At 41.4% G+C, this 24,866-nt stretch overlaps 1 protein-coding gene across 3 annotated transcripts in view; it reads left to right on the top strand.

Moving 5' to 3' along the window:
- LOC129209973 (glypican-5-like) overlaps nucleotides 1-24,866 on the top strand; it is a 385,983-nt gene that overhangs the window by 5,007 nt on the left and 356,110 nt on the right. For all 3 annotated transcript variants that reach the window (XM_054835341.1, XM_054835339.1, XM_054835340.1), the window contains exon 2: nucleotides 18,220-18,381. In XM_054835341.1, coding sequence (XP_054691316.1) covers nucleotides 18,220-18,381 — 162 coding nt within the window. The remainder of the gene's footprint in view (nucleotides 1-18,219; nucleotides 18,382-24,866) is intronic.

The following is a 24,866-nucleotide window of genomic DNA, read 5'->3' as shown; positions in this document are numbered from 1 at the left end:
GAATATCCCTTAGCAGAGCTGGACATGCATTAGCAATTTATACATTAAAACTATTTTACCTTCTGAATAGCAACAGGGAAGTCCTAGGTTCCTACCAGAAGCTCCTTGCTGCGTGTGGTGCATGCATTAGACTGGATCTCATCTCAGCCTGTGGCAAAGCTCCCATCATGTTGAGAAAGGAGCATGAGCTAGATCCCTTTTTGAGTATATCCAAGAACATCTATTAAACTAGCCATTTTATTATTAAATGGGTCATGCCACACTTTATTTTCCTGTTTTTCTCTTTTATTGCCACTCAGCTCTTTATTTCTATCATCTTAATGAGAACACTGTAATTCCCCTGGTAAAGGCAGAGTGCTGAAACACATTTTGCTCACAGCAGCATTCTATCAAAGTCACTCATAAGTCTGGTGTGCACCAGATGTGAAATGTACTTGCTTTATTGGCTCTGGAAAGTTTTTGCCCCATCAGAATGACTGACTAAAAGCCTCTGGTGTGAACTGCAATTTATACTTGAGTTTACTGTTAACCTGCGTACATGGTTGCATGGAACTGCCTTCAGTACCGTGAGTGAAGGGTTGCTGTATGAGCATAGTCATGTTAATGCTTAGAAACAGTGTAGAGTGGTTAAGACTTTAAGAAAAGGTACAAAAAGTAATCTTGTTTCCATGAGGTTTCTTCTTCTTTTAGAAAAGCTATAGCAAGTTTGTAAAATGTCCTTGGCATTACTTGCAGCTTGTTGTAATGGAAGGTTTTCTTCCTATTACACTTAGTATTTTCTTTTTATATGGACACACAGACTTCTTGGTGGTTTAAGCTGCAGGCCGTTGACCTGTAGGAGGGAGTGGACTGGTCTGGTGTGAGATGGATTCTTTTCCCATTTTCGTCACTCTCTGAATAGCCTAAAACAAGGCCAACCATGCCTCAGTTTCCCCTTCTGTGGGCTGTATCATGGTATGTTATTTTGAGGGGTATTGCTGAAAAGCTGCCATGAAAGGGAGGTAGATTGCAGCCAAAGGTATCAGTGAGTTATACTTTTATTTCTTCAAGCTGACTTCTTAATTCTTTCTTTGTGAGGAAAAGGGCTAGAAGTTACCTTGGTTTCTGATGAATTGTAAGCTGAACCTGACGGCTGTCCTTCCTTCACTCCTCTTGTCCAGGGGCAGTCCCAAGGAAGAAGGCAGCTTTCTAGAGTCTCTGAGCAGTCATGGGCTGTAGTCTGCACTTGCTGCAATAGCTGTTCTGAGCAGAAGAAAAGATGTGCTTTTGCAGCCTGCAGCTCCTCTGGAGTAAGGATGCTTCCTTTGTTAATCTTCTTGGGATTTTATAGCACTCTTCAGGCTTAGACTGTCATCAGAAGTGTTAACCTAAAGCTGGTGATGACTCTGGTGCAGGCAAGACTCACACCAGCGGTAATAACTTTTTCTCCCCTCTTCTTTTCCCGTGCCTTAAATTTCTGTTTGACGTGGGACCAGCTGCCCACTCTGTACTGCCCTCTTGGGAGTAATCTATATGCAAAAAAAATCTGTTTAAACTTACTTAGTGCCTCATAAAGATGGAATCACTGTTCCACTGCCAGATGGAAATCTATAGTTCTCATATCCATGAGCCTCAGAAGCAGCAGTGTCCTCAGTGACTTGCATGAGTGTTTGGTCCAGGTGAGGAGAAGACTGGCTTGGTTATTCAGATCAACCTTTTCTGTAAATGTCTTGGGAAGGAAACCAAGAGTCAGCAGAGAACCTACTTTCCCCCAACACACAATCCTGTTATCACACTGAGTCAAGGGAAAGAGCCAAGTCTTCCTACAACTCACATCGTCTATTCATTCTCTCAAAAATCTCTGCTGAAAAGACTGTGTAGTGATTTTATTTTTTTTAATGATCAGCTCAAAATCTGGTGATTCTGGTGTTGAACTGGATCTCAGGATGGAGAGCAAGCTTAGTAAGAAATGACTCATCCTTAAACTACTGGTGGCTGCTAAGAGCTGCCTCTATAGCACCTATGTGCCACTGAAGTTTTGCCATCAGATTGTAATTGGAAAGTAATAGAAAAGTCTCTCCCACACCCCTGCCCCAGTATTGCAGGGATGAGCAGTCAGTTCTTAACCGAAGGGCAGTATTAATGAAAAGGCATTAGTGTGATAAGTGAAAACAAAGTTGGCATGATAATAATCACTATATAAATCAATAAAATAAATACATCAAAATGAGTAAAAGCTTTTATAAAGATTAATCATGAAAACTGGCATGAACACAAGGATCTGTAAAAAGCAAGGATATGTGTAAAATGCACCCTGGGCAGTAAAATGGATTTCTTTTTAAAAATGGTTTTGCTTTTAGGTGGTACAAAACTAGAGCTACAGTTCCAAGTACTGCAAAGTCTTTGTAATTGAATCTTTCTCCCATGAAAGCATAAAATGACATGATAGAGAGGCATATGTTTAATAATACGTCAAATACGTACTCATCACTTACCAGTTTAAAGCACAGCATCTGCTTGTAGGGGAAAATATGAATTTTGATGGATCAGAATCAATTTCCAAACAGTAGCCAAGCCCATGACACAGAATTTATACTTAGTCTCTCAGTCTCTGTCAATTTGATTAGGTATTGCTATTTAATATGATAGAAGCATCCTGATATCTATAAAGAGATATTTACAGATATTTGTTTCATTCACATTAAGGTAACTTCTGAGTAGCATCAGTGGATGAAATGAGGTACCTACCTAACATTTAATGACTTCTTAAGGATAAAAAAAGATAGGGAAGTAAGTGTGCTTCAACCTTCTACCAAGCACTTAAGATTTAATTTTTTGAGGCAATATATTATTTGATGGAAAAATGCAAAATATTTTGTTTAGATCTACAAAAGTGATGTGAGCCCCAAGCTAAGAGCTGGGACCACAGGATTACGTAGTACAGACTTAGGAGGATGAGGATTTTCCCTCCTTTTTTTTTTATCCTTCATGACCCAAGGTGGTCTTTTGTAGATTCAGGTGCGCTAGGACACTACGCGTGATCTCGACTAGCTGCAGTCTGGACAGGTCTTGTGTGTGGAGTAAGTGTAGCAGGACTGTGTGCCAAACTGCTCTGTTGGAAAGATAGCAGGCGTCCAGCATACCTTTTTTTTATGGCTGCATTTTGTCCATTTCAAGAGCTAAATATTTTCTGTAGTGATGCTGATACTTGGAATTAGCTCTTTGTGTCTGAACTGCTTTAGCAACACTGGTCCTTACGACCACCCTGTAGAAGAACGTAAGGACAGTATTTGTATAACCCCATTTTAGAGTGTCAGATGAAACTCAGATGGCTGAGAAGACACTGCCAACTCCATATTGAGTCCTGTAGTCTAGTGGCATCTGATGGCAAGTAAACCTACATAACTTAGAAATGCAATGTAACCAATTCCACTGCTCCATGGTTTTTTTCAGCAGACACTTCAGTTGCCTCTGGTGGGTATACTCCTGAGGTGAGAGGTTTCTGCACCGTTATAGTAGGATAAGACCCAAAGGCTCACTTGGTATTGAAGGTGGTGTCTTCTGTACGAGGTGCTGCGCAGGCGTGCCAAGGTCTTGCCCTAGCAACCTTACAGATGAACTCTAGAGTGCCTGACTGTCCTGAACTGCCTTGGGGCTCCGAGTGCTGCTGTATAGAACCAAGCACCTTAGCGGTATTTAGCAAGTGATTTATGATGGAGCAAACACAGCCTTGCCTCTTATTATGGATAAGCACTCTGCATATACTTTCACAAGAATAAATCCATCTATTTTACTCTTTTCAGTACATCAGTTTTAAAGGATGGTTATTAATTACCTTCTTAGTGTATTCATACATGCATGATTAATGTGTAAAGTTTTTACTTGTGAAATTTCAAGGCATTAGTTCAAAGAATACAGAAAGAACTTAAGAGAATGGAGGGATTTTAAATATCACAGATGATACCATTAAATTTATTTGCTACTTTCTGGACTCAAAAGTCTCAGGAAGTATCATTAATACGTATAATATCTCTTGCATTTTGCTAGCTAAAACATAGGAATAAAGAGCAAGTGTAGCCAGGCAATTGCATGGAAACTTCAGAGCTATAGAAGACAGAATTATTTCCCCAGAAGTTGTTTTTAATCAGCCTTTCCCCTCTTTTGATATGTAGTTTCTAGCCTGTGTTATATGATTCTGAGCCATATTCTGCCTTCCTCTGTTCTTACTGGGTTTCCATTAATGCTGACGGTCATCGTATATATATGCGTTTGAAGTATCTATGTACAGATTTTTTGTCTTCTAATGACTCTGCTTGCTTCCTGGGGCCATGGTCTTTCCCTCTCCAGAGTTCTTCCATCACATGGTGGATGTGACAGCCATTCTGGAGGGCCATCCTTTTCTGAGGGGCTCGTTCTGACAAAGAGCCACCGGCTCTGCTACGCAGACCACTGTCAAGTCCTTTAAAAACAAATGAGAGACAAATTTCAGAGAGCCTCTTTCCGAACCTGACAATATCAGATAGGTCATGGTAGCTTTGTTTGGCAGCTAGTTAAATTGGATAGTTCAGCACATCCCTAGATGTTAATGGTTAAATGTATTCATTGTTCCAACAAGGGCCCTATTCATAAGGGGACTATTCTCTGCTCGTTATGCATGCATAATTCCCATTAATGCTGCTGGGGGTTAAGTGTGTATAGCGAGGGGGGAGAATGAAGCTTAGGTTTACACATCCATGTTTGCACTCAGAGAAGAGGCTTTGTAACACATGAGAAATTGATTGTGTTTCCCTTAACTTTACGGAACTTTAAATCTCTGCTTTAAAGAGGAAATGAGAATCGAGAAAAAGTGACACTTGCATAACTGACTACTGCCTTGCACACTATACTTTGTCAATGATTAGAAATATTACTCTGGTGCTATTATTAGAGAAGCCTTTTGAAAGTAACTAAGTGCTTGGAAATTCAGAGTTCTTATTTGGGTATCAAAAAAATGACTCAGAATCTTTAACTTCAGGCACAAAGTTTTGCAAACTTTTGACTCATGTTAATCAGGGTGACAAGATTTTGTGATTTATTATACAATATGGGTATTTTCCATAGAAAACCTTCAGATTAAGATTCCTCACTCTTAGGTGCACATCAAAGTCATGTAAAAGCCATAAAGAAGCTAAGCATCGCCTAAGAAAGCCTTTCAAGTTCCAGAAAGTGCTTGAACTACTGAGGGTTTTGAAGTGCTCTAATCTCTGACATGGGTGACGTGCTAGGCTAGCACTTTTTTGTTTTGTCACAAGTCATCCATGCACATAGTGCAAAGGGACCCTGACAAAGTCATTTTACTTTTGAAAAGGACTGCTTTTTTCATACCATTATGTCTCCCATTCACATCTACATGTTTGCTTCCACTTTGTTCAGGTCTAAGTAGCAGGGCATTTGCATAGTCTTCCCTTTGTTCTCAGTAAATATGGAGTAAAATGAGCAAGATCCGTGCTGTGAAATTAAAGCTCTACTCTTGAGAGATCTTAAAGGCCAAATCCTCACAAAAGGTACAGCAACATAGTGCCAAAGGAGCTAGTGTCCAGAACAGCTTGCCCTGAGTGTTTGTGCTAGGAAATGTGAATAAAGGGAACGTAATCTGGTGAAAACTGGGTGTAATTAGAAAAATACACTGCTGAGAGCTGCTGAAAGAATAGAATAATAGAAAATAGTGCTGAAATGGACCTGAAGTGATCATCTGGTCCATTCCTACTACTTGCAGCCAGGATAAGCTGTGTTTAAATCAATGATACAAGATCACAATCTTTTTAGGCTGTTTATTCCAGTGCTTAATTACTTTACTGGGGTTTTTTTTTTTCCTAATTTAAAACCTAACTCTCCCTCACTGAAATACAGGCCTTTTGCTTCTTATCCTATTCTAAACCTTCCTCTTTGCAGTAACATTCATGTATGTGATAAACTGCTCTGGTTTGTTCTGTTCTGAAGCAGTGCTCTATGCATTTGCACTAGTGACAGAGCATTCAGCTTTTTTGTGTAAGTGAATCCTGCACCTGGAATGAATGAAGTTAATTGACGATGTGGTGACTCATTAAGCATCATAACTTGATTTGGTGTTTGAGCCCAAAGAATGTGTTTCTTCCTCCTTTGTAAATTTTGGAGTATTGTGAAGAAGGAATTGTGTAGCAGACATATAGTGTGGGGATATCAAATCCCATGCTCATTAAAGCAAAATAGCTAATTACAGATTTGCCATATAATGGTAGAGGGGAACATGCAGAAAAAGCAGTTTTCAAGTGATCAAACTCTCAACAGCAGTTGAGTTGCAAGGTTGCTAGTGGAAAACCACAGTGTTGTCACACAGCAGCATGGAGATACCTGGAGACATGAGACTTACATGAAGTAGGATGTCTCAGGGCTGCAGCAGGGCATTTGCCCCTAACTTGAAAAGAATACGTATTCACCCTAGACTTTGCTGGCAGTAGTTCACTATATTGCAGGTGTGTAGGACAGAAGATGGAAATCAGGCTATTGAAAACAGAGGAAGGTAGGCAAAGTTTTAGATCTCTTGCAAAAAGAAACAGGATTTCTAGAGCAAGTCCAAGCATCTCCAGTTTTTCAGGTAACGAGTAGCTCTGGCGCTTAACCCTCCATTCTTCAATGTGTCACTGTCTTGGGTGCTCATTCTTGAGCAGTGTTTTATTGTTACTGATGAAGGGGAATTATTCTTACTTTGTGGCTGAAAAAACGAGGCTCAGAGATTGGGGTTGTTTATGGTTGTCTCCAGGTGGATTTGGTCTTGCTCCAGCATGCTCCAAATAGCTACAGTCCAGTGCTGTGCTGCGAGCAGCCATACCTGGCATGATGGTGTGCCTGAATTCAGATTATCCTCTGCTGCTTCCAGATCAGAGTTTGTGTCTTGCCACTCCAAAGCATGGATGTCTGTCTGAAAAATACTGTATGGCTGTACTCCACATGACTTGTCCTGGGAGTCTGTCAGAGAATGAAATCTCAAACCCTTCTGTCCTGTGTTCCCACCCCATTGTCCTTCCAGAAGGACACGCAAAAGGTGGGAACTGGAAGGCTCGTGTTATGTTTTTAGAAGGGACGGGGGCTTGCTAAGTAATATTTGGGGAACAGCACCCAGGATCTTGTATGGCTGCCCTGTGTTGGCAGTCAAAATATTCCTTCCTTACAACATACAAGATGAATCGGTTTTTTCAGAAGTGCAGAATAGCATGTGCTTTTTAGTTACCTTCTACTTTACATGGGCAGTTAAAAGGAGAAGTGCAATAAGTCTGAAGGCCAGAGAACAAAGCATACGTAGAAAAAACACTCACTTCCTGAAACAGAGTAGGGCTTTTAAAAAAAAAAAAAGAGATTGAAAACATTGCTCTGAGAGAGGCTTTCAAAATTCTGCTCAGAGAAGACTTGACTATAGTGTCCTAATCTTAGTTTTGAAGTCTGGGGAAGAAAATATATCTGTTGCCATTTGGAGCAGCTCAAAGTTATATTTGGCTAAAGTATTGCATTTTCAGTTTCAAGCTGCAGTAATCAAATTTACTCTTCCTAACCTGGTTTGCCCTAGATGTGTCAGAAAATATAAACATTTGCCTTCCCCAAAAAGTAGCTGTGGTTTGGCCGTACCTGGTTGTGATCTACAGCTCGCTGGGAGCTCCCCCTTTGCTGGTCACGGACCTGCCCTGCTCTGTGGCCTTCTCCGATGCAAATAAACCCCAACTGTGATGAAATGTGTCAATGTCATTTGTTGGCAGGGCTGTTGGCTTAGATTTAGGAAGTTTACTCTAGAGTCACTATCACAGGTGCCAAAACATTAGCTGAGTAGCAAGAACTGAATAGGGCCAGCTCGTGTCAGTTTGGCTGCCGCTGTGTCTCTCCGATGGCTGCCATCCTCAACCCAGCTTCCTTACTAACTGCCTGCCTCTGGCCTTTCCAAACGTGGACTGTGTGTAGCCAAGCGCTGCCTGCCAGTGTGTATAGCTGGCTTCAAACAGCTCTGCAACATGGTGGGGTGCTCTGTGCATCTTGAATGATGAGCTCTGAAGCATCAGTAATGCTGTCAGTGTCGAACAGAATAACACAAGCAAGAAGGGAAACATAATCAGTTCAATGTACTGGGAATGGTGCCTTGTTTTAGTGATGGAAGGGAAGAAACATGATTTCTTAATTTATATAACAGGTGCATAGGATCACAATCAAAAACAGGCTCTCAGAGAACACTGGACACACACATAGCAAAAGGCAGTCTCTACTAGGAATTGCTTGCAATCTAAGCAAACAAATATCCTCCTTTCTTACACATGGGAAACAGAATGTGGAGACTGAGGGACTTGCCTAAGGTCAAACATACATTTTTGTATTGCCAGACCTAGGAGCCCATCAGAGGTTTTCAGAAGTTGGTCCGTGTTCCCAGCTTAAAGGCTTTTGGAACATCTTCCAAAGGATCCTGCCTCTCCTCAGTGTTTTGGGAAGCTGCATCTGTTCCTGAATCCATTATCTTGGCTCAAGATGTCCCAGCAAAATACAGGCCTTCCTGCTAAACATACTGCTGGGGACCAGGAGTGGGTGGCAGGATGCATCATGTGCAGTGAGCTTGGCTGCTTTCCAGCTTGGGGGTATGGCTTGGTACTCAGAAATAGGGGAATGGTTCCTTCAGGTGGGATTTCATTTTCTTTAACCAGGACAAGACTGTTGTTTTCGTTACCCTTAAGTACTGTGCAGTTGTCCTGACCTTTTGCATGGCATAACTTGGAACAAGCGTTCAGCTCGGCCAGCCTTACTGCAGGGCTGTGTGGATGTGCAGAGGGATGGACCAGCATGGCAGCGTGGGGCCAAACTGCTGAGACAGCACTTGCAAGTTTTATTTCTTCTGCGTGTTTGTGTGGAATGAGTGTTCATCTCTAGTTAGACTGTCATGTATGTTGGGCTCTTTCCTCTTTTGCCTGCTGTGGGTTGCCTCCCAATGCCTGTGGGTCCAATTCGTGACAACAAACTCTAGTTTTACGTCAATGTCACTGCTCCTGACAGCAGTGGAATTATCTGCATGAGGAACTGAAGAAAGGGAACAAGATGCAGAGACCTTGTGATACTGTAGCCTTGCTGTTGCCTGTTTTAATTAATTACTGTGTCATGGGTGATGAAGTTGAACAATTGGAACTGTGAGGGGTGTCTTACCTAGTAATCAGTTGCTTTGTTCTGGTTCAGCTCTGTAAATGATTGCAATTCCTTTTGTGTAAATAGTAGCATGAGCTCGTTGTGCTTTTCATCTAATTTTGGGGTATTTCACCTAGGTTTTTAGAGTTTTCCCCTTTTCTCCCTAAAAACAAAGAAATAAAATGGAAGGGCGAGTGGAATCCTAAAGAAATTTGTTCAAATACTGGTGAAAACTCTGATAGAAACTGTCCAGTAAGCCTCTATATAACTGTTGACTTTGGTCCGTGACTTCAGAATGAGAAATGACCAAACTGGTCAAAAGCATTTGGGCTGTAAAATTAACACTTCAGGGAAGATGGATACATATGTTTAAAGGCAAGAGAACACGTTGTCTGAGCACTTGACTTCATGTATGGCTTTCAAGTGAGATGGCAAAAATGGAAGTATTCAAATCTTGGGGGCGAAGGGAAGGTTGCGGAATTGTTATTCCTCACTTCTCCAATACTGTTTTTCTTGCATTTTCCCTTCTGAGGCTGTGGCCCAAAGATCTAATAGCCCCATGGTTCCTTCTGAGTTTGCTTTGCTTTTGTTGTTTCTTCCAGTCTAAGCTTCTTACAGATTTTTGTGTTGACAGATAAAATGAAAGAGAGTAAGAAGTAGAATTGAATGTGAACGCATCAATATCTTTGAAATTTTCTGTGCTGTGTCACCTTATATGGATCTTACCACAGTGGGTAAAGCATATTAGGAAGCAGTTCTTATAAAAAAAGGTCATCTGTCATTGGTAAAACAGTTGGCACTAACGTCTGAATTATTGTTAGGCTTCAAAGTTGAGATGAATGAGGCAATTCACACCTCTCATAAAGCTATTTTATTTCATCTCCCTGTAGAACTAGATAGACAGCCTCATATTGATTTGCATTTGGAAGTGTTCTTTATAACTGTACAGGGCCAGAAACCTACATTTTTCATTTAAAAACAACTTCCGTTTTACTGTAAACACTATAATCCACAGAGTGCTTCGTAGCTGTGTTTCAGTTTAGGCTTTCCACCCTATGTGGTTTGTGGCACTTTCTTCAGTCCTATAAGGCGGAGTTCTGTGGCAGTGAAATGCTCTCCCCACTGGAGAGCAGAAATGCAGTTGTTAGTTTGTTGTTGTCCTTGGGTGATATGGAGCAGGAAGATTTACTAGACTCTTAGAAAATATTTTGTATGTATTTATGACTTTTGCTGCTGGGGAAAAAAAAAGTATGGGATTTTCTGCTGTGAATGTGGTGAGACATAATGAAAGATGAGTCATAGTAGACTCTAAATTAATGAAAGTTCTTGTAGTTTTTTTCTCACTTCTGTATTGCAGTTATACATATTGCCCCAGGAAAGTTGAGGAAGGAGTTGGCATTACAGTAAATAATGTAGAAACCCCCTTGGCATAGACCCACTGACCTCTATCAGCCTAGATTGTTTTAAAATGTACTTTATATGCATCAGTCTAGTTTTCATGCTTTTATATCAACTCTAAGAGGAAAGAGAAGGATGGATCCTCAAGAGTGTAAATCTTTTTAATTTGCATGTACTGTGGAGTTAGCAAGCCCTTTAGCATTCACAGTCTTACTGTCAGCAAGTCTTCCGCATAGGCCCACATTCAAAGAGTTTGTCTTACTTAATGCTGGACTGATGTGAAGTCATTTCATTTAATCAGCATTAAATAATTTATCACTTGTCTATAGGAGTGCAAGATCTGGGGGTAGTGACCACTGTGCTCTCCCTTGGGCATGGTAGCTAGCGCTTGCTCTACTCAACACCTGGCACTTACCAATCTGGGTCTCTTCTCAGCTGCTCAGTTTTAAACATTAACAACTTGGACTGAGAATCTGTAAGGTGGGTTTCATGCCTCCTGCTACTGAAATTATGCTGTTCCTGAGGTCAGGGCTGGTGGTGGGGAGAGGGGGAAGAAGGCAAGAGGAGGGAGTAGTGAGCTGGAGGAAGGCAGTAGAAGGGAAGCTGAGTGGCCGTGGGGAAGAACAGTAGAAGAGTGTCTTGTTTGAGGAGGGTGAGAAGTGGTCAGAAGGAGTCCAGGGAGTAAAGGGAAGAAGTGGCTAGTTAATGGTTTTGTAGGGTTTGGTGAGTGGAGGGATATTCAGTTTTCAGGGCACAGTCAGACATATTGTGCTCCTTGGGTCCAGGCATGAGGCAGGTTCTATGGGGGTACAAGCCGAGGTGAAAAAGCTCATGAGTATAGGCATACAGTTAACCTATGGTGTAGGGCAGAAGGTGGTTTGGAAACTAGGCCAAAAGTCAGAATATGAGAGAAGTGAGAACCAGGCAAGCAACAGAGGGAAGTGGGGAAAATTTTGGACAAAAAGTACTTAGCAACAGATCTAACAATGCTGCATTGTGCAGATGCTGCCCTTAAGACCTGTATATTTTGGAGAGTTCCTGCTCCGGAAGCTGATCAGAGCCAGTGCCTGATGGTCTCCAGCTGTCCTGCAAGCTGTGGCACTTGCTGATGTTGCCAACTCTCTGGAGTCATGACATCTAGTGCTTCTTGCTGTTCCCCTTCCTTTCCCGTTCAAGGTTTCCACCCCCCTTGAATTTGCTGGCGTAATTGCAGTGCAATCAAAATGGTCCTCCTATTTCGTGGGGTTTTTATATTTTTTTTTTAGGTTTACTCAAGCACTCTTGAGCTACTAATGCAAGCTATTTGACTTTACTAGAGTTGGAAGTAGCTATACATGCTAGTAGTTACCTAGTAGTTAGGTCATCTAAGTGGTGCTTGAGAAAACTGGAGGTGTTCATCTTTTATCCTTGATTATTTCAATTGGAATAGCACATCTGGTCATGACCTTAGCGATGCTTCAGTGTATTTTAGAAAAACAGAATGTAAAGTCCACGGATCAAGTTAAACAATACCTCTGTTAATGTACAATATGAAACAAGGGATCAGGGAAAGGAAATTTTCACAGCTTGTATTTTCCAAACTGCAGTTCTAAGTTGTCATGCTGGATATATACATGTTGTCAAGCTGCATATAGTGAGAAGGGACAAAGTCAGGCTCTGCTTTGGTATTTTTTCAGCTTTTTGCCCTTAAAGGACCTTTGACATACTGTTTGTCTATGTATTCTTTATATTAAAGCTGATAGTGGGATTACTTTAACAAAATAAAGGAAGGAGTTAGAAACAGATTGGTAAGTTCTTTCTGACTAATCAGAAAATGTGTGTGGGAGGGCCTGGCCACAGTTTATCTGAGGCAGGAAGAGCAGACATCTCCCTTTGACTTAGAGAGTCTCTGCCCCTTGGAGCCTACCTGGATGTTACCCCTTGCTTATGGGAGCAGAAGGTTTATAGGGTTAGGTGCTATTTAACATACCAGTCATCTGCACCAGTGCATAACGCTGTGCGCCAATCAGTCTGTTGCACTTGTTCATTTTTCTGGTAATTCCTGGCATGCACTACTTCAAGCGTAGTAACTACCATATTTTAAACATCAGTAAATCAAATAGTAGCTGTTAGACTATGCACACGTGCTCAATGAGTTTAATATACTCTGTGTGTCTTTCTAGTTGAAAACATTTTATTAGTTGCAATGGGACTGGGTTGTGCACAGTGAGCTGTACTCCCTGCTAGGTGAGGATAGCTTGTGTTTCTGTGGATGAGTGTTTCTTGACAGCAGCCTTGCAGCTGAAGGTAATGATGGCTTTAGCACTGCTGGGGCACAAGTAAACGATGGACCTCACAAACTTCTGGCAGCCTACAGTGGTTGGATTCCCTTTCCCTGGTATGGCTGTGCTAGTGTGGGCTTTTCTCAGGCACCAAGTAGTTGCAGGTGGAGCCCTGGTTGGAAATTGCTTCCTTTTTCATTTGCTTTGTCCTCCTCCCCTAAATTAGTTGGGTTTTAATTGCTGAATTTTCCTGTAGCTGAGGCAGCAGCTGCACCAGACAGATGAGTCTCAAGGAGGACAAAATGTTGGCTCCTGTTCAGCTGGGCCAGGCACAATGCGAGGTACTTTTGGCACCTTCCTCTGTGTTACTGAGGCATAATCAATCTTAGAGTCTTTGAAGACATTTGTACAACATTAAAATCTTGGGCTTTGGACTAAAGCTTTGTTTGGAAATACTGTTGAAAAGTTTGTCAAAATATGAAGGAATAAAAACTATGAGAAGACAGATTGCACTGAGTTCGCCCTCTGCTCATCCTTGCTTAGGAGTAGTCTGTGCAGTGGAAGCTATAGGCTCAGCCTGTTTAAAAAAAAATCAACCTGTCTCTGGAAAAAGTCAGTGAAGGTAGATCAATTAGCCTATGTTAAAAGTTTGGCTTTCTGGTTTCAGAGTATAGCTTTTACAGTGTGGACAGCATTTTAAAGACAGTGCGGGGCAGTTGACGTCTCCACTGTGTGTTAGAAAAACTGTTAAATTACATGGTCAGCTAACAAAACCAACTTCATCTAAAAGCTAAATATATGTTCATTTTATTTACTAAACAGGTGCCTCTCTGCTTTTAGGATCCTAAACTAATTCAGCTAGCTTTAATGGCCAAAGTCTCTTTGACTTTATTTGTACCAAAGTTCAGAGTGCTGATTTAAAACAAAGCGAAAAATCCCCAAACAATACAGAACAAAATACTCCACAGCCAATTGCAGTAGAGCTGGCTAGACAGACATCAGGTAAGGATGCATAGTTTTCTGTGCATTTGGCAGCTTAAGTAATTTATAATAGTGATAGGGAGGTGTTTGAAGGTGATGCCTTTGGCATGTATTATTTTAGGGTTGCAGAGCGGTTTGGAGTAGCGCTCATTGCTGCTTTCCAAATTACTTGTGCTTTAGACTCCAGTGTAGTATAATTTTTCTTGCGCTTCTGAATGTGACTTTGTTTTTCAAAGTGGAGCAAGTTACTTCACCCTGTTTTTTATAACAACGGGAAGGTTGTAAAGTCTATAGTTTTCCCACTTTAGAAAATAAAAAGCTTAGCCACAGTTTTAACCAGTACTCAAGGAAAAAACAGATTTGAATGGAAAAATAATGTACATCATCATCAGAGTAATCTATCTGATGTGAAGCAGAAAATGGATTTGTTTTAGCTATAAACCTTTTAGAATTGAAGCCCAGGTATGTATGGTGGAAGGTGTTCTGCTCTGTCATTAAGTTTATGCATAAGAAAATGAAATAGGTGTCTTGGGATGCAGGTGCTCCACGTCTATGGCATAAAGCTGGAGTTTAGCAGAGGGCTCCTGTCAGGGGGCTGGAGTACAAGTGGGAATTAGGGAGCTGGGTTTGCTCAGTTGTAGGGAGAGAAGGTTTAGGGAGATCGTACTTCAACTGTCTACTGGGAGGAAATAGAGAAAAAGGAGCCAGATTCTTACAGGCACATGGTCATGTGTTGAGAAGCAATGGACACAAGTTGGAACATTGGAAATTATCATTAGATACAATTTTTTAGTTTACTTTTTCTAACAAGGGTGGTCAAATATTAGAACAGGAGCCCTGAGAAATTATGGGATCATCCATCCTTGGAGATGCTTGAAACTTGGCTGAATGAAGCCCTTATATGTTGGTTGACCTGCTTTAAGGGGAAGGTTGAACTAGAGGTTCCTTCCAAACTAAATTATTAGTTAGGAAATAAGGGACAGGTAAGAAAGTCCTAGAGAGAAATTAGCAGAATCAATTGCTGAAATAATGTTGGTAAGTTTTCTTCCCTCATTCACAAATGGTGCTTTTTCTCCAGTGCATAGAATGGCTTTGTTCCTAGACTTCAAGGAGGACTTTGCCCTGAAGGCTGTGTCCCTCTTGCTGATCGGCAGTGCCCGTACAGAGCAGAGGCGATTGTTGCGGCACTGTGGGGTGCTGTCTGTCCCTGGGGTGAGAGCTGTGGTGCTTAGCCAGCATCTCGGCTATGTTCATGCAGTATGCTGCTTGGTCACCACCGGGTCCCTGTGTTCCTCCCCTCTTCTGTTGGAGAGAGTATTTTGCATTAAGATGAAAGAGATGAGATAAACTAAAATTAGTATCAGAGTTATTGAAGACTTCAAGATATTAGTAATCAGTTCTAATTTAATCTCAGCACCCAGGCACGTGTAGTACTGCAAACTTTTATTAGGTTTCTGTAATTGTGTTAAAAGTGATACCCCCCAGGGTATCACTGGAGCAAGTGAAATGGCCAAGATCTGTGCGTGACAGTACTGACCTGATAGCACTGCTAGGGGAGCGGGGTTTGCTCTTTGCTGGTCTTTTAATGCTCTGTGTTTTACATCAGTCTCCTTAACTGTCAGAGGCTTAGTGCTATTTCTATTTAAGAGTGCTTTCTGCATCATCTTGGCTCTGGACCAACAAAAACTAATCTTCAGGCTCCTGGAATATTTATCGGAGGAGATAGCTGGGTGGGGAATCCCAGGAGTGCAGTTCCAGCCGAGATATCCATATTCTTCTTAAGGCTTTCTGGAAGAGATGCAGGTTCCTGTGGTGTCTTGGTTCAGAGGGGAAGGCCAGGCACAGCACTGATAGCCAAGCATCGCTTCCTTGCCAGGACCAGTGCATAGTCAGCGTGGAGCACTTTGTATTTCAAACCCTTTTGGTGCAGGTCTGAGCTTTGCAAAAGTCTTTCAAACAAAAATTCAGAGGGTTGCTGTAAGAAGAAAGGCTCTGAGTAACAGCGGTCTGGCACTGGAGATGCCAAGTAACGTTTACAACACCTCTGCTCAGACACCTATTTGCGAACTGACTTAGTTGCTCAGCAGTCTGTACTATAATTTCACGTGCGCTTTGTGGTGCCAGCTCAGAAGCGGTCCTTCCCCGACCCCCGGTTCCTTGTGACAGAACAAACATATGTTCATGGGGTGAACTGGGTGAGGGAACCGATGCAAGTTCGAATTAGCCTGGCCAAGAAGCTAATTTCAACCCGGGACAGCTTCTCTGGAAGATGAGAGCAGGTGAGCGTGCCCAGCCCATGACGGGCTGCTGCTGGCTTACGCCAGGGTGCAGTCGTCTTGTCTCAAGGGCTTTCAGCAGGGTTTAGGACTTCAGGTTTGAGTGGGCAGAGTTGTTTTTTCCTGTTTTTGAGATTATATCGAAGTGTGAAACAAATCCACCTCTAAAATGGTATCCTAAGCCAGCCCAGTCTGTGACAACTTTGATGTTTGTTTGTGAACTGATATAAAAATGTAGGTGAATTGAAATATTTCACTTTGATTTTGATCTTTTTGATATAAATTATCTGCTCTTTCAAATGTGAGTAGTTGTAAACTGGAAACAATGTTTTCAAGTCAAATGAGATGTTTCAACTGGCTCAGTGTTTTTCTTTCTTTTTTCCTGGCAAGGGAGATTTATTGAAGCCCCTCCCTGCAGTTTTGGTCTCAATGAGCTGTTGACCTGGAGCTGGCCCTGAGCAGAGCCCAGTTGCTTCAATGTTTCTCTGCTGCTTTTTCAGTGTACATCCTTGTACCCTCTTGTTTTTCATCATCATCAACTGTATTTGGAGTCTTGCTTTGCGTTAATCTGCAAGACCAGATGGTGAGGATTAATGCAATGTAATTGCTCATTAATATTTCTGTCCCAACGCCTGGTCTGGGCGCTCCGTGGTGGCCTGGGCGAAATCCTCTGGAGGAATATGGCCTTTTGGGAGAATCAAGGAGAAAGGGTTTCTTTGTCCCTAGAGGCCGATGGCGATGGAGGTGGGCACCTCAGGGCCCCCGTTTCCATCTTGCGGTGGAGGGAAGGACATCCTGGAAACATGCTGTGGTGCCAGGCTTCCTGCTGGGGTGTTCATACTGGTTTTGCTGAGAAATTGCGTTGGAAATATCTGCTTTTTAATATTCCGTGACTATTTTGGCTCTGGTATTTTTTATGCATGCCTCTGGTTTTGGATTTGCTCTACTTAATAGCCCCTTGCTTTTCTTCCTTCCCTTCTTAAAAGATGTATTTGCAAAGCACCAGAATATATTCATCTGTAGTCTGTAACAGCTCCTTTCGGAAACTTTCTGGCACCTGTAAATCCCATGGTGCGGAGCAAATAGGCCCTGACTGTCCGTCACAGCTATATGATGTAGGTTTCCTGATTAAGGACACTAAACTTACTGAAACACATACAAAGATGGAATGATTAGAAAAACAAAACAAAAACCCTAACCAAACAAAAAAATATTCTACAATAACTAAGTTTTTCATCAACTTTCAGCTTTCTCTGTAGTTGTGAGGTGGGAGTGATTTCAGTGCCTTTACATAGGCAGGCTAGAACTTGGTTTCAAAAATGTCGAGGTTAAGTAGATGGAGATCTACTAAATTTAAAACCAGTTCTTTTTGATTCAGGTGAATGCTTGTTGACTTTCAATACGAGTTAAGCCTAGAAGTTGAAATAGCAGCCTCTACCTTCCCGGGGATTGTAGGTAGCTCTGGGTCTCTCTCAATGTGGAGTCCTCTGGTGCCAGACAGCTAAACTCAGGCTGTTGCAGAAATCAATTCGGTTTTCATGGCAACTATTGCTGCTTATTTTGTTTTGCTATCTGATTCAGAAAGGAACTAAACATGTTCAAACTAGAGAGAAAAGGAGGGGGAGAGGAAGCCACTCCAGCTTCCATAGCTTTTAGAAAATTCAAATGCCTTTTTTTTTTTAACTGCTTAGGAGTTCAGAGATTTTTTTGAAAGGTTTCCCTAGTGTAAGAAGTGAATAGGTGGTTCCTTGAGGCACTACACAGGTGAATATTAGATCCTAATCTGAGGTGTGGTTTTCATGCAGATGTTGAAGTTATGATGCCCTTAGCGCAAGGTGTACAGTGGCAATCTTGTCACATTGAATGTCCACCTTCAGTGATTCTGCTGTGCCCTTGACTGAGTCTAGATGATTTTGTGCCCAATGCTCTTAGTACCGTAGAATAAGTTAGTAGCTGATAATGTGATGTTATCCAAATTTAGGTGAAAGTCATAAATCATTGTCCTTGAGACGCTGAGTTTCAGTGTCATTCCTTATGGGTTGTGCTTTCTTTCAAAATTTTAAATGTGGTGGTTGTTTTGACATTAAGAAGTATTATTTATTTTTATGGTATATGTTGAAAGGTTTTCTAATTAATGCGTGTTTCTTGTTTCCTTTAAGAGTCAGATTTACAGATCTGTCAACACAGAGCTCCAACCTGCTGCACCAAAAAAATGGAAGAAAGTTACCAGGCAGCTGTTCGAAGGGAGAGGACGCAAAGTATCCAGGCACTGAACTTTGAACTGAAGTACATGATTGTTGGTCATATCACAGCTTTTCAAGGTAGGAACTTTTGAGGTACTGCAGTCCTATGAGCAGTTTATAAAAGTATCCTCTGCAATCAAAAGGGAAAGCTCTTTCCTTTGTTTTTCATTTCTCTTGCATTGCATGCTATAGTCACTGGCTTATGGTTTACTTCCCTGTGCTTTGAGGATCCTGCTTTTGGAAAAAAGTGATGGCACTTAATCTTGACTGGTATTTTAAGCATCTGCTGAACTCTAATTAGGAATAGATGTAAGCTTAGACCTTGTTCCTGGGATCATTTTAAAAAAGATTGGCATGGATTTTTTTCAAGGCATTTTCAACTGTCATCTAGGTGCCTGATGGGTTTTTGTGCTTTTTGATATTCTCTCGTGTTGCCAAACCACTTACAGGTGTAGAGAGTTAAATGAAAATGCATTTGTTTGTTGATGCTGAAGAATAAGTGCTCTAACTGATATGTCAAATGAGAACACAGCTTTCTCTCTCTGTGCCAAAATGTTTCACTATCTGGCAGGTCACGAGTGATCTGTTTTCAAGAATTATGGCTACACAGTTAAACATGAATGCATGAAGGAATCTGTACTGGAAATCTGTTCTCATAACTCTTGCTGGTCTCAAAGCTAGCTTGCTCTACCAGGTTGATTGATGTAAGTCTGTGTAGTTTCTTCGTACAGATGGTTATTGTGTTATTAAAGGGAGGAAAATGCTTGTGTAGGATTGTGCACCGTACAGTGTTGAGCATTGGAGACTTTTTTCCAGAAGGGTGTTTAAGCATAGGCTGTGAACTTTAAATAGATGAGAGTTAAGTGATTAAATCAATCATTGAGTGATGAATCCAGCTTACTGACTTCTGTGGGTCTAATTATGTGCTTAATTTTAACTCACTGCTTTGCTATGTTTAGTGCTGAGCACCCTCATGGAATGGGTTTTGAAAACAAGCCAGTAGTTATTAAAATACAAAGTGTTGAGGTCTGTATGATTAAGCCTATTGTTACAAGGCAGTTTTTATCAAATAGTAGCTTTTTTGTCTAGTTTATTTTATTTATAGTATTTTCACTCAAATGGAAGACGTGATTGACAGTTAAGAGATAACATATCTAAAATTGACAATAAGTGATGGTTGGAAGTCTGAAAGAGATGTGGAAGGGCAAGATAAAAATGTTCTTGTGTTTTTGTTTGTTTACCTCCCTTTCCTCTGTGCTGTACCTATGGCACTTTGGCTTATTTTACAATTAATTTTTGAAAATTAATATCCCCCATGATTAAAAAATTTGGTTGGAGCTCCCTTTGAAGGAGCACTGTAGTAAAAGGGTGACTGTTGGCATTGTTAAATGCTGGTAAGTTATTCAAGCAATCTTTCAGTATCGTGATTGAATAAAGATAAGGTCAGAATAGATTAACCTACCAGCCCCTTTAGGTCAAGCCAGTGGCTTTATTGTCCATTGCTGATGAAGCCTTTTGATGGAATGAAAGAAGTAGTTAGACATTTCACACAGTTTAAATTTACAAGCATTTTCTGGAAGTGGGTAAATAGGTTGCCGCTTGTAACTTGTTATGGCTGGCCTTCTGTGTCTACATTAGGTGGGAACACTTGAAAAATGTAACTTTTCTCTTTTGCGTTGGGAGCTGCTTTTGTTCTTTGGTTTTGTCCCAGGTGTCAGTGAAAAGCCTTTCTCTCTATCTTGTGCTGTGTAAACATTCTGTTGCTAAGAGTAGTACTGGGTGAGACATTTACTGAGAGGGAAGATCTTTGCATTGAATTAACTCTGTCCTTTTGGTATGTTGATATTTTGAATGATAAAGTGTGAGTGTGCCAAAAGCACGTTTAAAGTCTGAGAAAAGAAATATCCTTATTTTAGAAGTTTTCAGGTGCCTCTCAGATTTCATGTTTCTTGCAGCAGTGAGAACTGGCTCAGACTTGCAAAAAACAGCATTTTATTAATTTGTCTGTGGTGGTGTTTGCTTGTACAATTTTCATGCACAATTTACTTTCTTTTATATATACACTTTTTTAGTACTGTTAGTGTAGTCAAAGCAAAGCAGTAGTTAGCCTTGCTGCCTACTGCTGAGGAAAAGAAATCTTAACTGCTTTTTATGCACTTCTAGCAGACAATACTGTTAATATTATACCCATACTGATGAAATAATTTTCAAGATTAATACAGTATAAGAAATGGATTTTCGGGAATCTAGCTTTGAGAACATAGTGATGGGAATTAAATTTCAGTGACACAGAGCAATGTTTTTGGAGGGGAGAGATGGAGAGAATGTGTTTAAGTTCTCATCTCCCTGTTTTCTTTCATGAAAGTCAAAAGACACTTCGTTCTGAGGACCTGCAATTGCATACCACAAGTATAGGAAAGAGCTTTCTCATGTGAGTAGGAATCTTGATATGAGTTCAGTTAAATATTCCCTCTACACTGCCTGAGTACTGCAGTTAACTGTGGACATTTTGGGCTTGAAGAGATTTTGTTTTGGTTTTTCTTCTTGAAATTGAAAATGTTATTTAAATAGCTTTGCCCACAGCTGAAATAAGACAATTTGCACAGGTGCTGGATTTAGTAGTGCGAAATAATTAGTCTGTAAGACTTGGTTAAATATACCACAGCTGCGGGCAGGCTTGTTATATTTGGGCTAATGCCCAGTCCCTACATATGGACAGCCTTAGCATTATGGTTCAATCCTGCTATTTTTCCCCCTTTAAAGTTTTTAATATTAGCAACCCAGTCCTTGCTCAAACACTTAATAAATCAAGCTTATGCTTGGATGGTTTTTTGCTTGAACTCCTGTCTCTAATGCTGTTGCTGTTACACCTGATTTGAGTAGGAAGAGGCACGTTGGCATCAGCTGCAGGCTGTAAAATGCCCTGGCCATTAGTACCAGGACAGGAGGAAGGGAGAGGGGCAGGAATGAAAGGGCCAGCTGGCTGGTTGTGAAGCACATCATCAGAATTGGCTCCTGCAAAATCATGCATGGTCACAAAATCTTTATGGTGTTTGGCATGTTGAATGTAACCAGGCCCCTGGGGGAGGGTTTAATGGAAAGCTGCTAGATTCACTTTCTCCTAATGTTTTGGTCCATGGTGTAGCCTAAAAGTCATAACCATGATATTGGTCACTCTACAGATGTGTTATTAATGACTTAGTGCTCCAAAAGGAGTCAAAGGCAAGGTGGAGCAAGTGGGTGAGATGTGTAAGCATGACAACCTGTAAAAGGAGCAGCATAAGAGAGGAGAATGTGCCTGTTATAATGACCCTGGTATGTCCCCCTCTGGCTCTTCACAGGTGGCTTTGTTTTGGATGCATAGGGTCAGTTTGTCCCATCCAAAGGTGTGCCTGTGTTTCTGTCTCTGCTCCTGTGGCAGCAGCTTGAAATGCCCAGCAGAACTATCTAAATGAATGATCAAACAGGATGCTTTCATTTTGTAACTCACTTTCCCCTTTGATAACCAGTAGATTCTCCTTTGAACTTACTATTTTCTTTGTCCCAACCTTTTTTAGGTTTACACGTAAACAAATGTATTGGTTTAGCTTAGATTTATGTCTTTGTGGTGATACTACATATTACTTGGCACAGTCATCCTTCTATTACCTGCCCCCGCAATTCCCTCATGCAGTCCTCGCGCTCCTCGGGGACACATCCAAGCAAGGCAACTGATTCATTGTTAGTGGATTAAAAGTGGCATGGGTGTGCAGGCTGGAAGTTGCTGTCAGAAGAGGTATCAATAGTCTGACAAGAAAGCTTTGTTGTGGGCAGACAGCAGAGAGAAACCTGGCCTCCCTTTTCTATGTCCTTTATGGAGTGCTAACAGGTGCCGTGTAAGGACCCACAGAAAGCTTGGCTCTGCTCCTGTCACCTTCTGCTGAGGCTAATTTGAGGTAATGAGAATCCAAACACTGGTAATTTATTTGTTCTGCTGATGGTCTCTGCAGAGAGACAGAACAAGATACTTTGAAACCTACATCACATTTCAGTCACCAAATTAGCAGGTATCAGAGATACCACAAAAAGCTTTGTTTCAGCTCAGCAGTTTTTTAAAAAAAAATTTACTATTCTTTGCTGCACTTCTTGTTTTTACAGCAGGCAATAGGAATTGCTCACTCACAGCCTCTGAAGAGAAAGCTCTTTCATGAATGAAAGCATGTTGGTCGTGAAGCAGTAATTTTGCGGTGTTTCTCTGAAACAGCATTTATTTGACCTTGGGGGGGTCAAATGGTGGGGCCAGGTGTTCCCATATTCTCCCAGCTATAGGAACGTGGATTAGCTTTATAGCACTCTGTTCCTCTCACTCCTAACTCAAGGGGTTTGGCAACGCTGTGCTTATGTTCTGCTTCATACGGGATGGGGAGACCCTAGCTGGGAAAGCTCCTTGCTGCTATTTCTAATAGCAGGAGTTGCAGTGACATTGCTGTGCACACACATTTTTTTTTTTCCCCTGCTATCATCTGATCCCAGCAGGCAACTGGGAAGGACATGAATCGTATGAGGCAGAAAGGGGAACCTTGTCATAGCAGGGATGGAGCCCAGCACTCCTGGTTGTCTGTAAAATGTCTGTAAGTTAATGCCCAGTTAATCCAAAAAGTCTTTAAGCACGAAGTTTTTGATCTGGCCTCCTCCCTGGTGAATGGGAAGGGTCAGCTGGTTTCTGTGGGTCTTGGGATGGATACCATTAGTGGATCCAGTAATCAACTGACCTCAACATTCCCAGGAATAAGTAATATAGTACTCTGGCACTCAGAGCTATATGGAGTCAAAAACATTCTCCATTTTAATTTGGCTGAGTCGCAGTGTTGCTGATACTTATTTTTACTGAAATTAGAAATATCAGCTTGAAATAGGAGTGGCTGGTTAATGGTGTTGAAGTGCAGTAAAATTTACAAAACAAAAAAGACTTGGCTGGAGAAGTGTACTCTGGTTTGTAGTTAATTACTATATGAAGTGTAGTCACACAATGCTGGAGATGGATGCAGTCCAAAATCAATGAGATGTTTAAAAAAAAAAAGGCAACTATCACCAACAGAAGCCTGCCAACCATCACCAACAATGCCTCTGGCTTCTTTCATTTACTGTTGGATTATAGAAATGCAGAAATGTTGGTTTTTAAATAGTTTTTTTGTAATCCCGTAGTACTTGGTCTTTTATTCAGACAAATTGTTACCCACCCCTTTCCACTTGTATAGCCCTGCTAAGTAGAGTTTTGTACTCTGCTGACCTTTGAGCTGAAAGCTGGCTGAGATGTATAATTTGGTTTTGGCTCAATGCAAAAATGACTCCCTACAGAGAGAGAGATAGGAGAGAGAGGCTCCGTTAGAGTATTTCTGTCCACCTCCTGTATACGATTCATTCCTATTCCAATGCACCAAACAATCTGTGTTTTCTAGCTGGAGTGAAAGCCTGGTTTATGTATGCAGCCCAAGGGAGGCTGGTGCCATCTCAATTGATTAAATGTCTGCAACTGCCATGTATTTCCCCGTGCTGCACATCAGTACTGTCACATTGGGGGAGGCTGCAGGGCCACCTAACACAGTCTTGTCCAGTGGCCAGTAAAAGAACAGGGAAATATATCAGAAATGCAAGCACACTTCCCTTTCCTTCTTCACTGACCTTGGTGTCTGCAGAGTTTCTTACATCTTCTCACTCCTCTGGCTGGCTGCAAAAGCTCCCTCTCACTGTTTTTTTTCCTTCTTAAATATGTTATCACAGAGGCGCTGATTGGCTTGGCCTTGGCCAGCAGCGGGTCCGTCTTGGAGCCAGCTGGCATTGGCTCTGTCAGACACAGGGGAAGCTTCTAGCAGCTTCTCACAGAAGCCACCCCTGTAGACGCCCCTGCTAACCCAAACCTTGCCATGCAAACCCAACACAGTGGAAAAAAAAACCCAAATTAACCTTCACCTTTAAAATTTTTCTGTAGTGCATATTAAACATAAAACGAGTGTGTGCAGAAGTTCATCCCAGCCTCTCATGTCCTTGAAACAGTATGGGAAAAATCAAGAGGCACGGACAGTCTTCGTCTCCTGTAGTATACATTATGAAAATCAAGTATGCCATGTTGTTTACTGTTTTCACTATTGTTCACTGTTTTTTCAAGGTTATCTCAATCTTACTGAAAAGATCATTTCCTTGGTCAAACTCCTGATTGCATTCTCTGTTTCCTTGACAGTGCTACCCTCCTGCATCTAAAATGTGCCTTTCATCTTGTATTTTCCAGTGTAGCCCGTGCTGCTAGTCACCTGTGATCCATGATCTAAATGTCAGTTACTGTCACAGGCCTGTAATGCCAGCCTTTTCGTTCACTTAATATAAAAACTGAGATGGGTACCTTTTTGTTTTTTCCTATGCTGTTTCATGTTAGAAGAGCGCACGCTGTAATGATCCTCCTCGCCTTCATTGTCTTCCTTTTAAATGCCGTTCTGAAAACTCTCCTTAAGGTCATGATAAACAGAATACTTGTGAAAGGTCAGCCCAAAATATGCTGAATCCAGTGCCCGTTATGTTGACCAGGTTTG

Source organism: Grus americana, chromosome 9 (assembly GCF_028858705.1).
Source record: "Grus americana isolate bGruAme1 chromosome 9, bGruAme1.mat, whole genome shotgun sequence".
Classification (NCBI taxonomy): domain Eukaryota; kingdom Metazoa; phylum Chordata; class Aves; order Gruiformes; family Gruidae; genus Grus; species Grus americana.
Note: the sequence above shows the minus strand (reverse complement) of the source record. Positions and strands in the feature narration are given on the sequence as shown.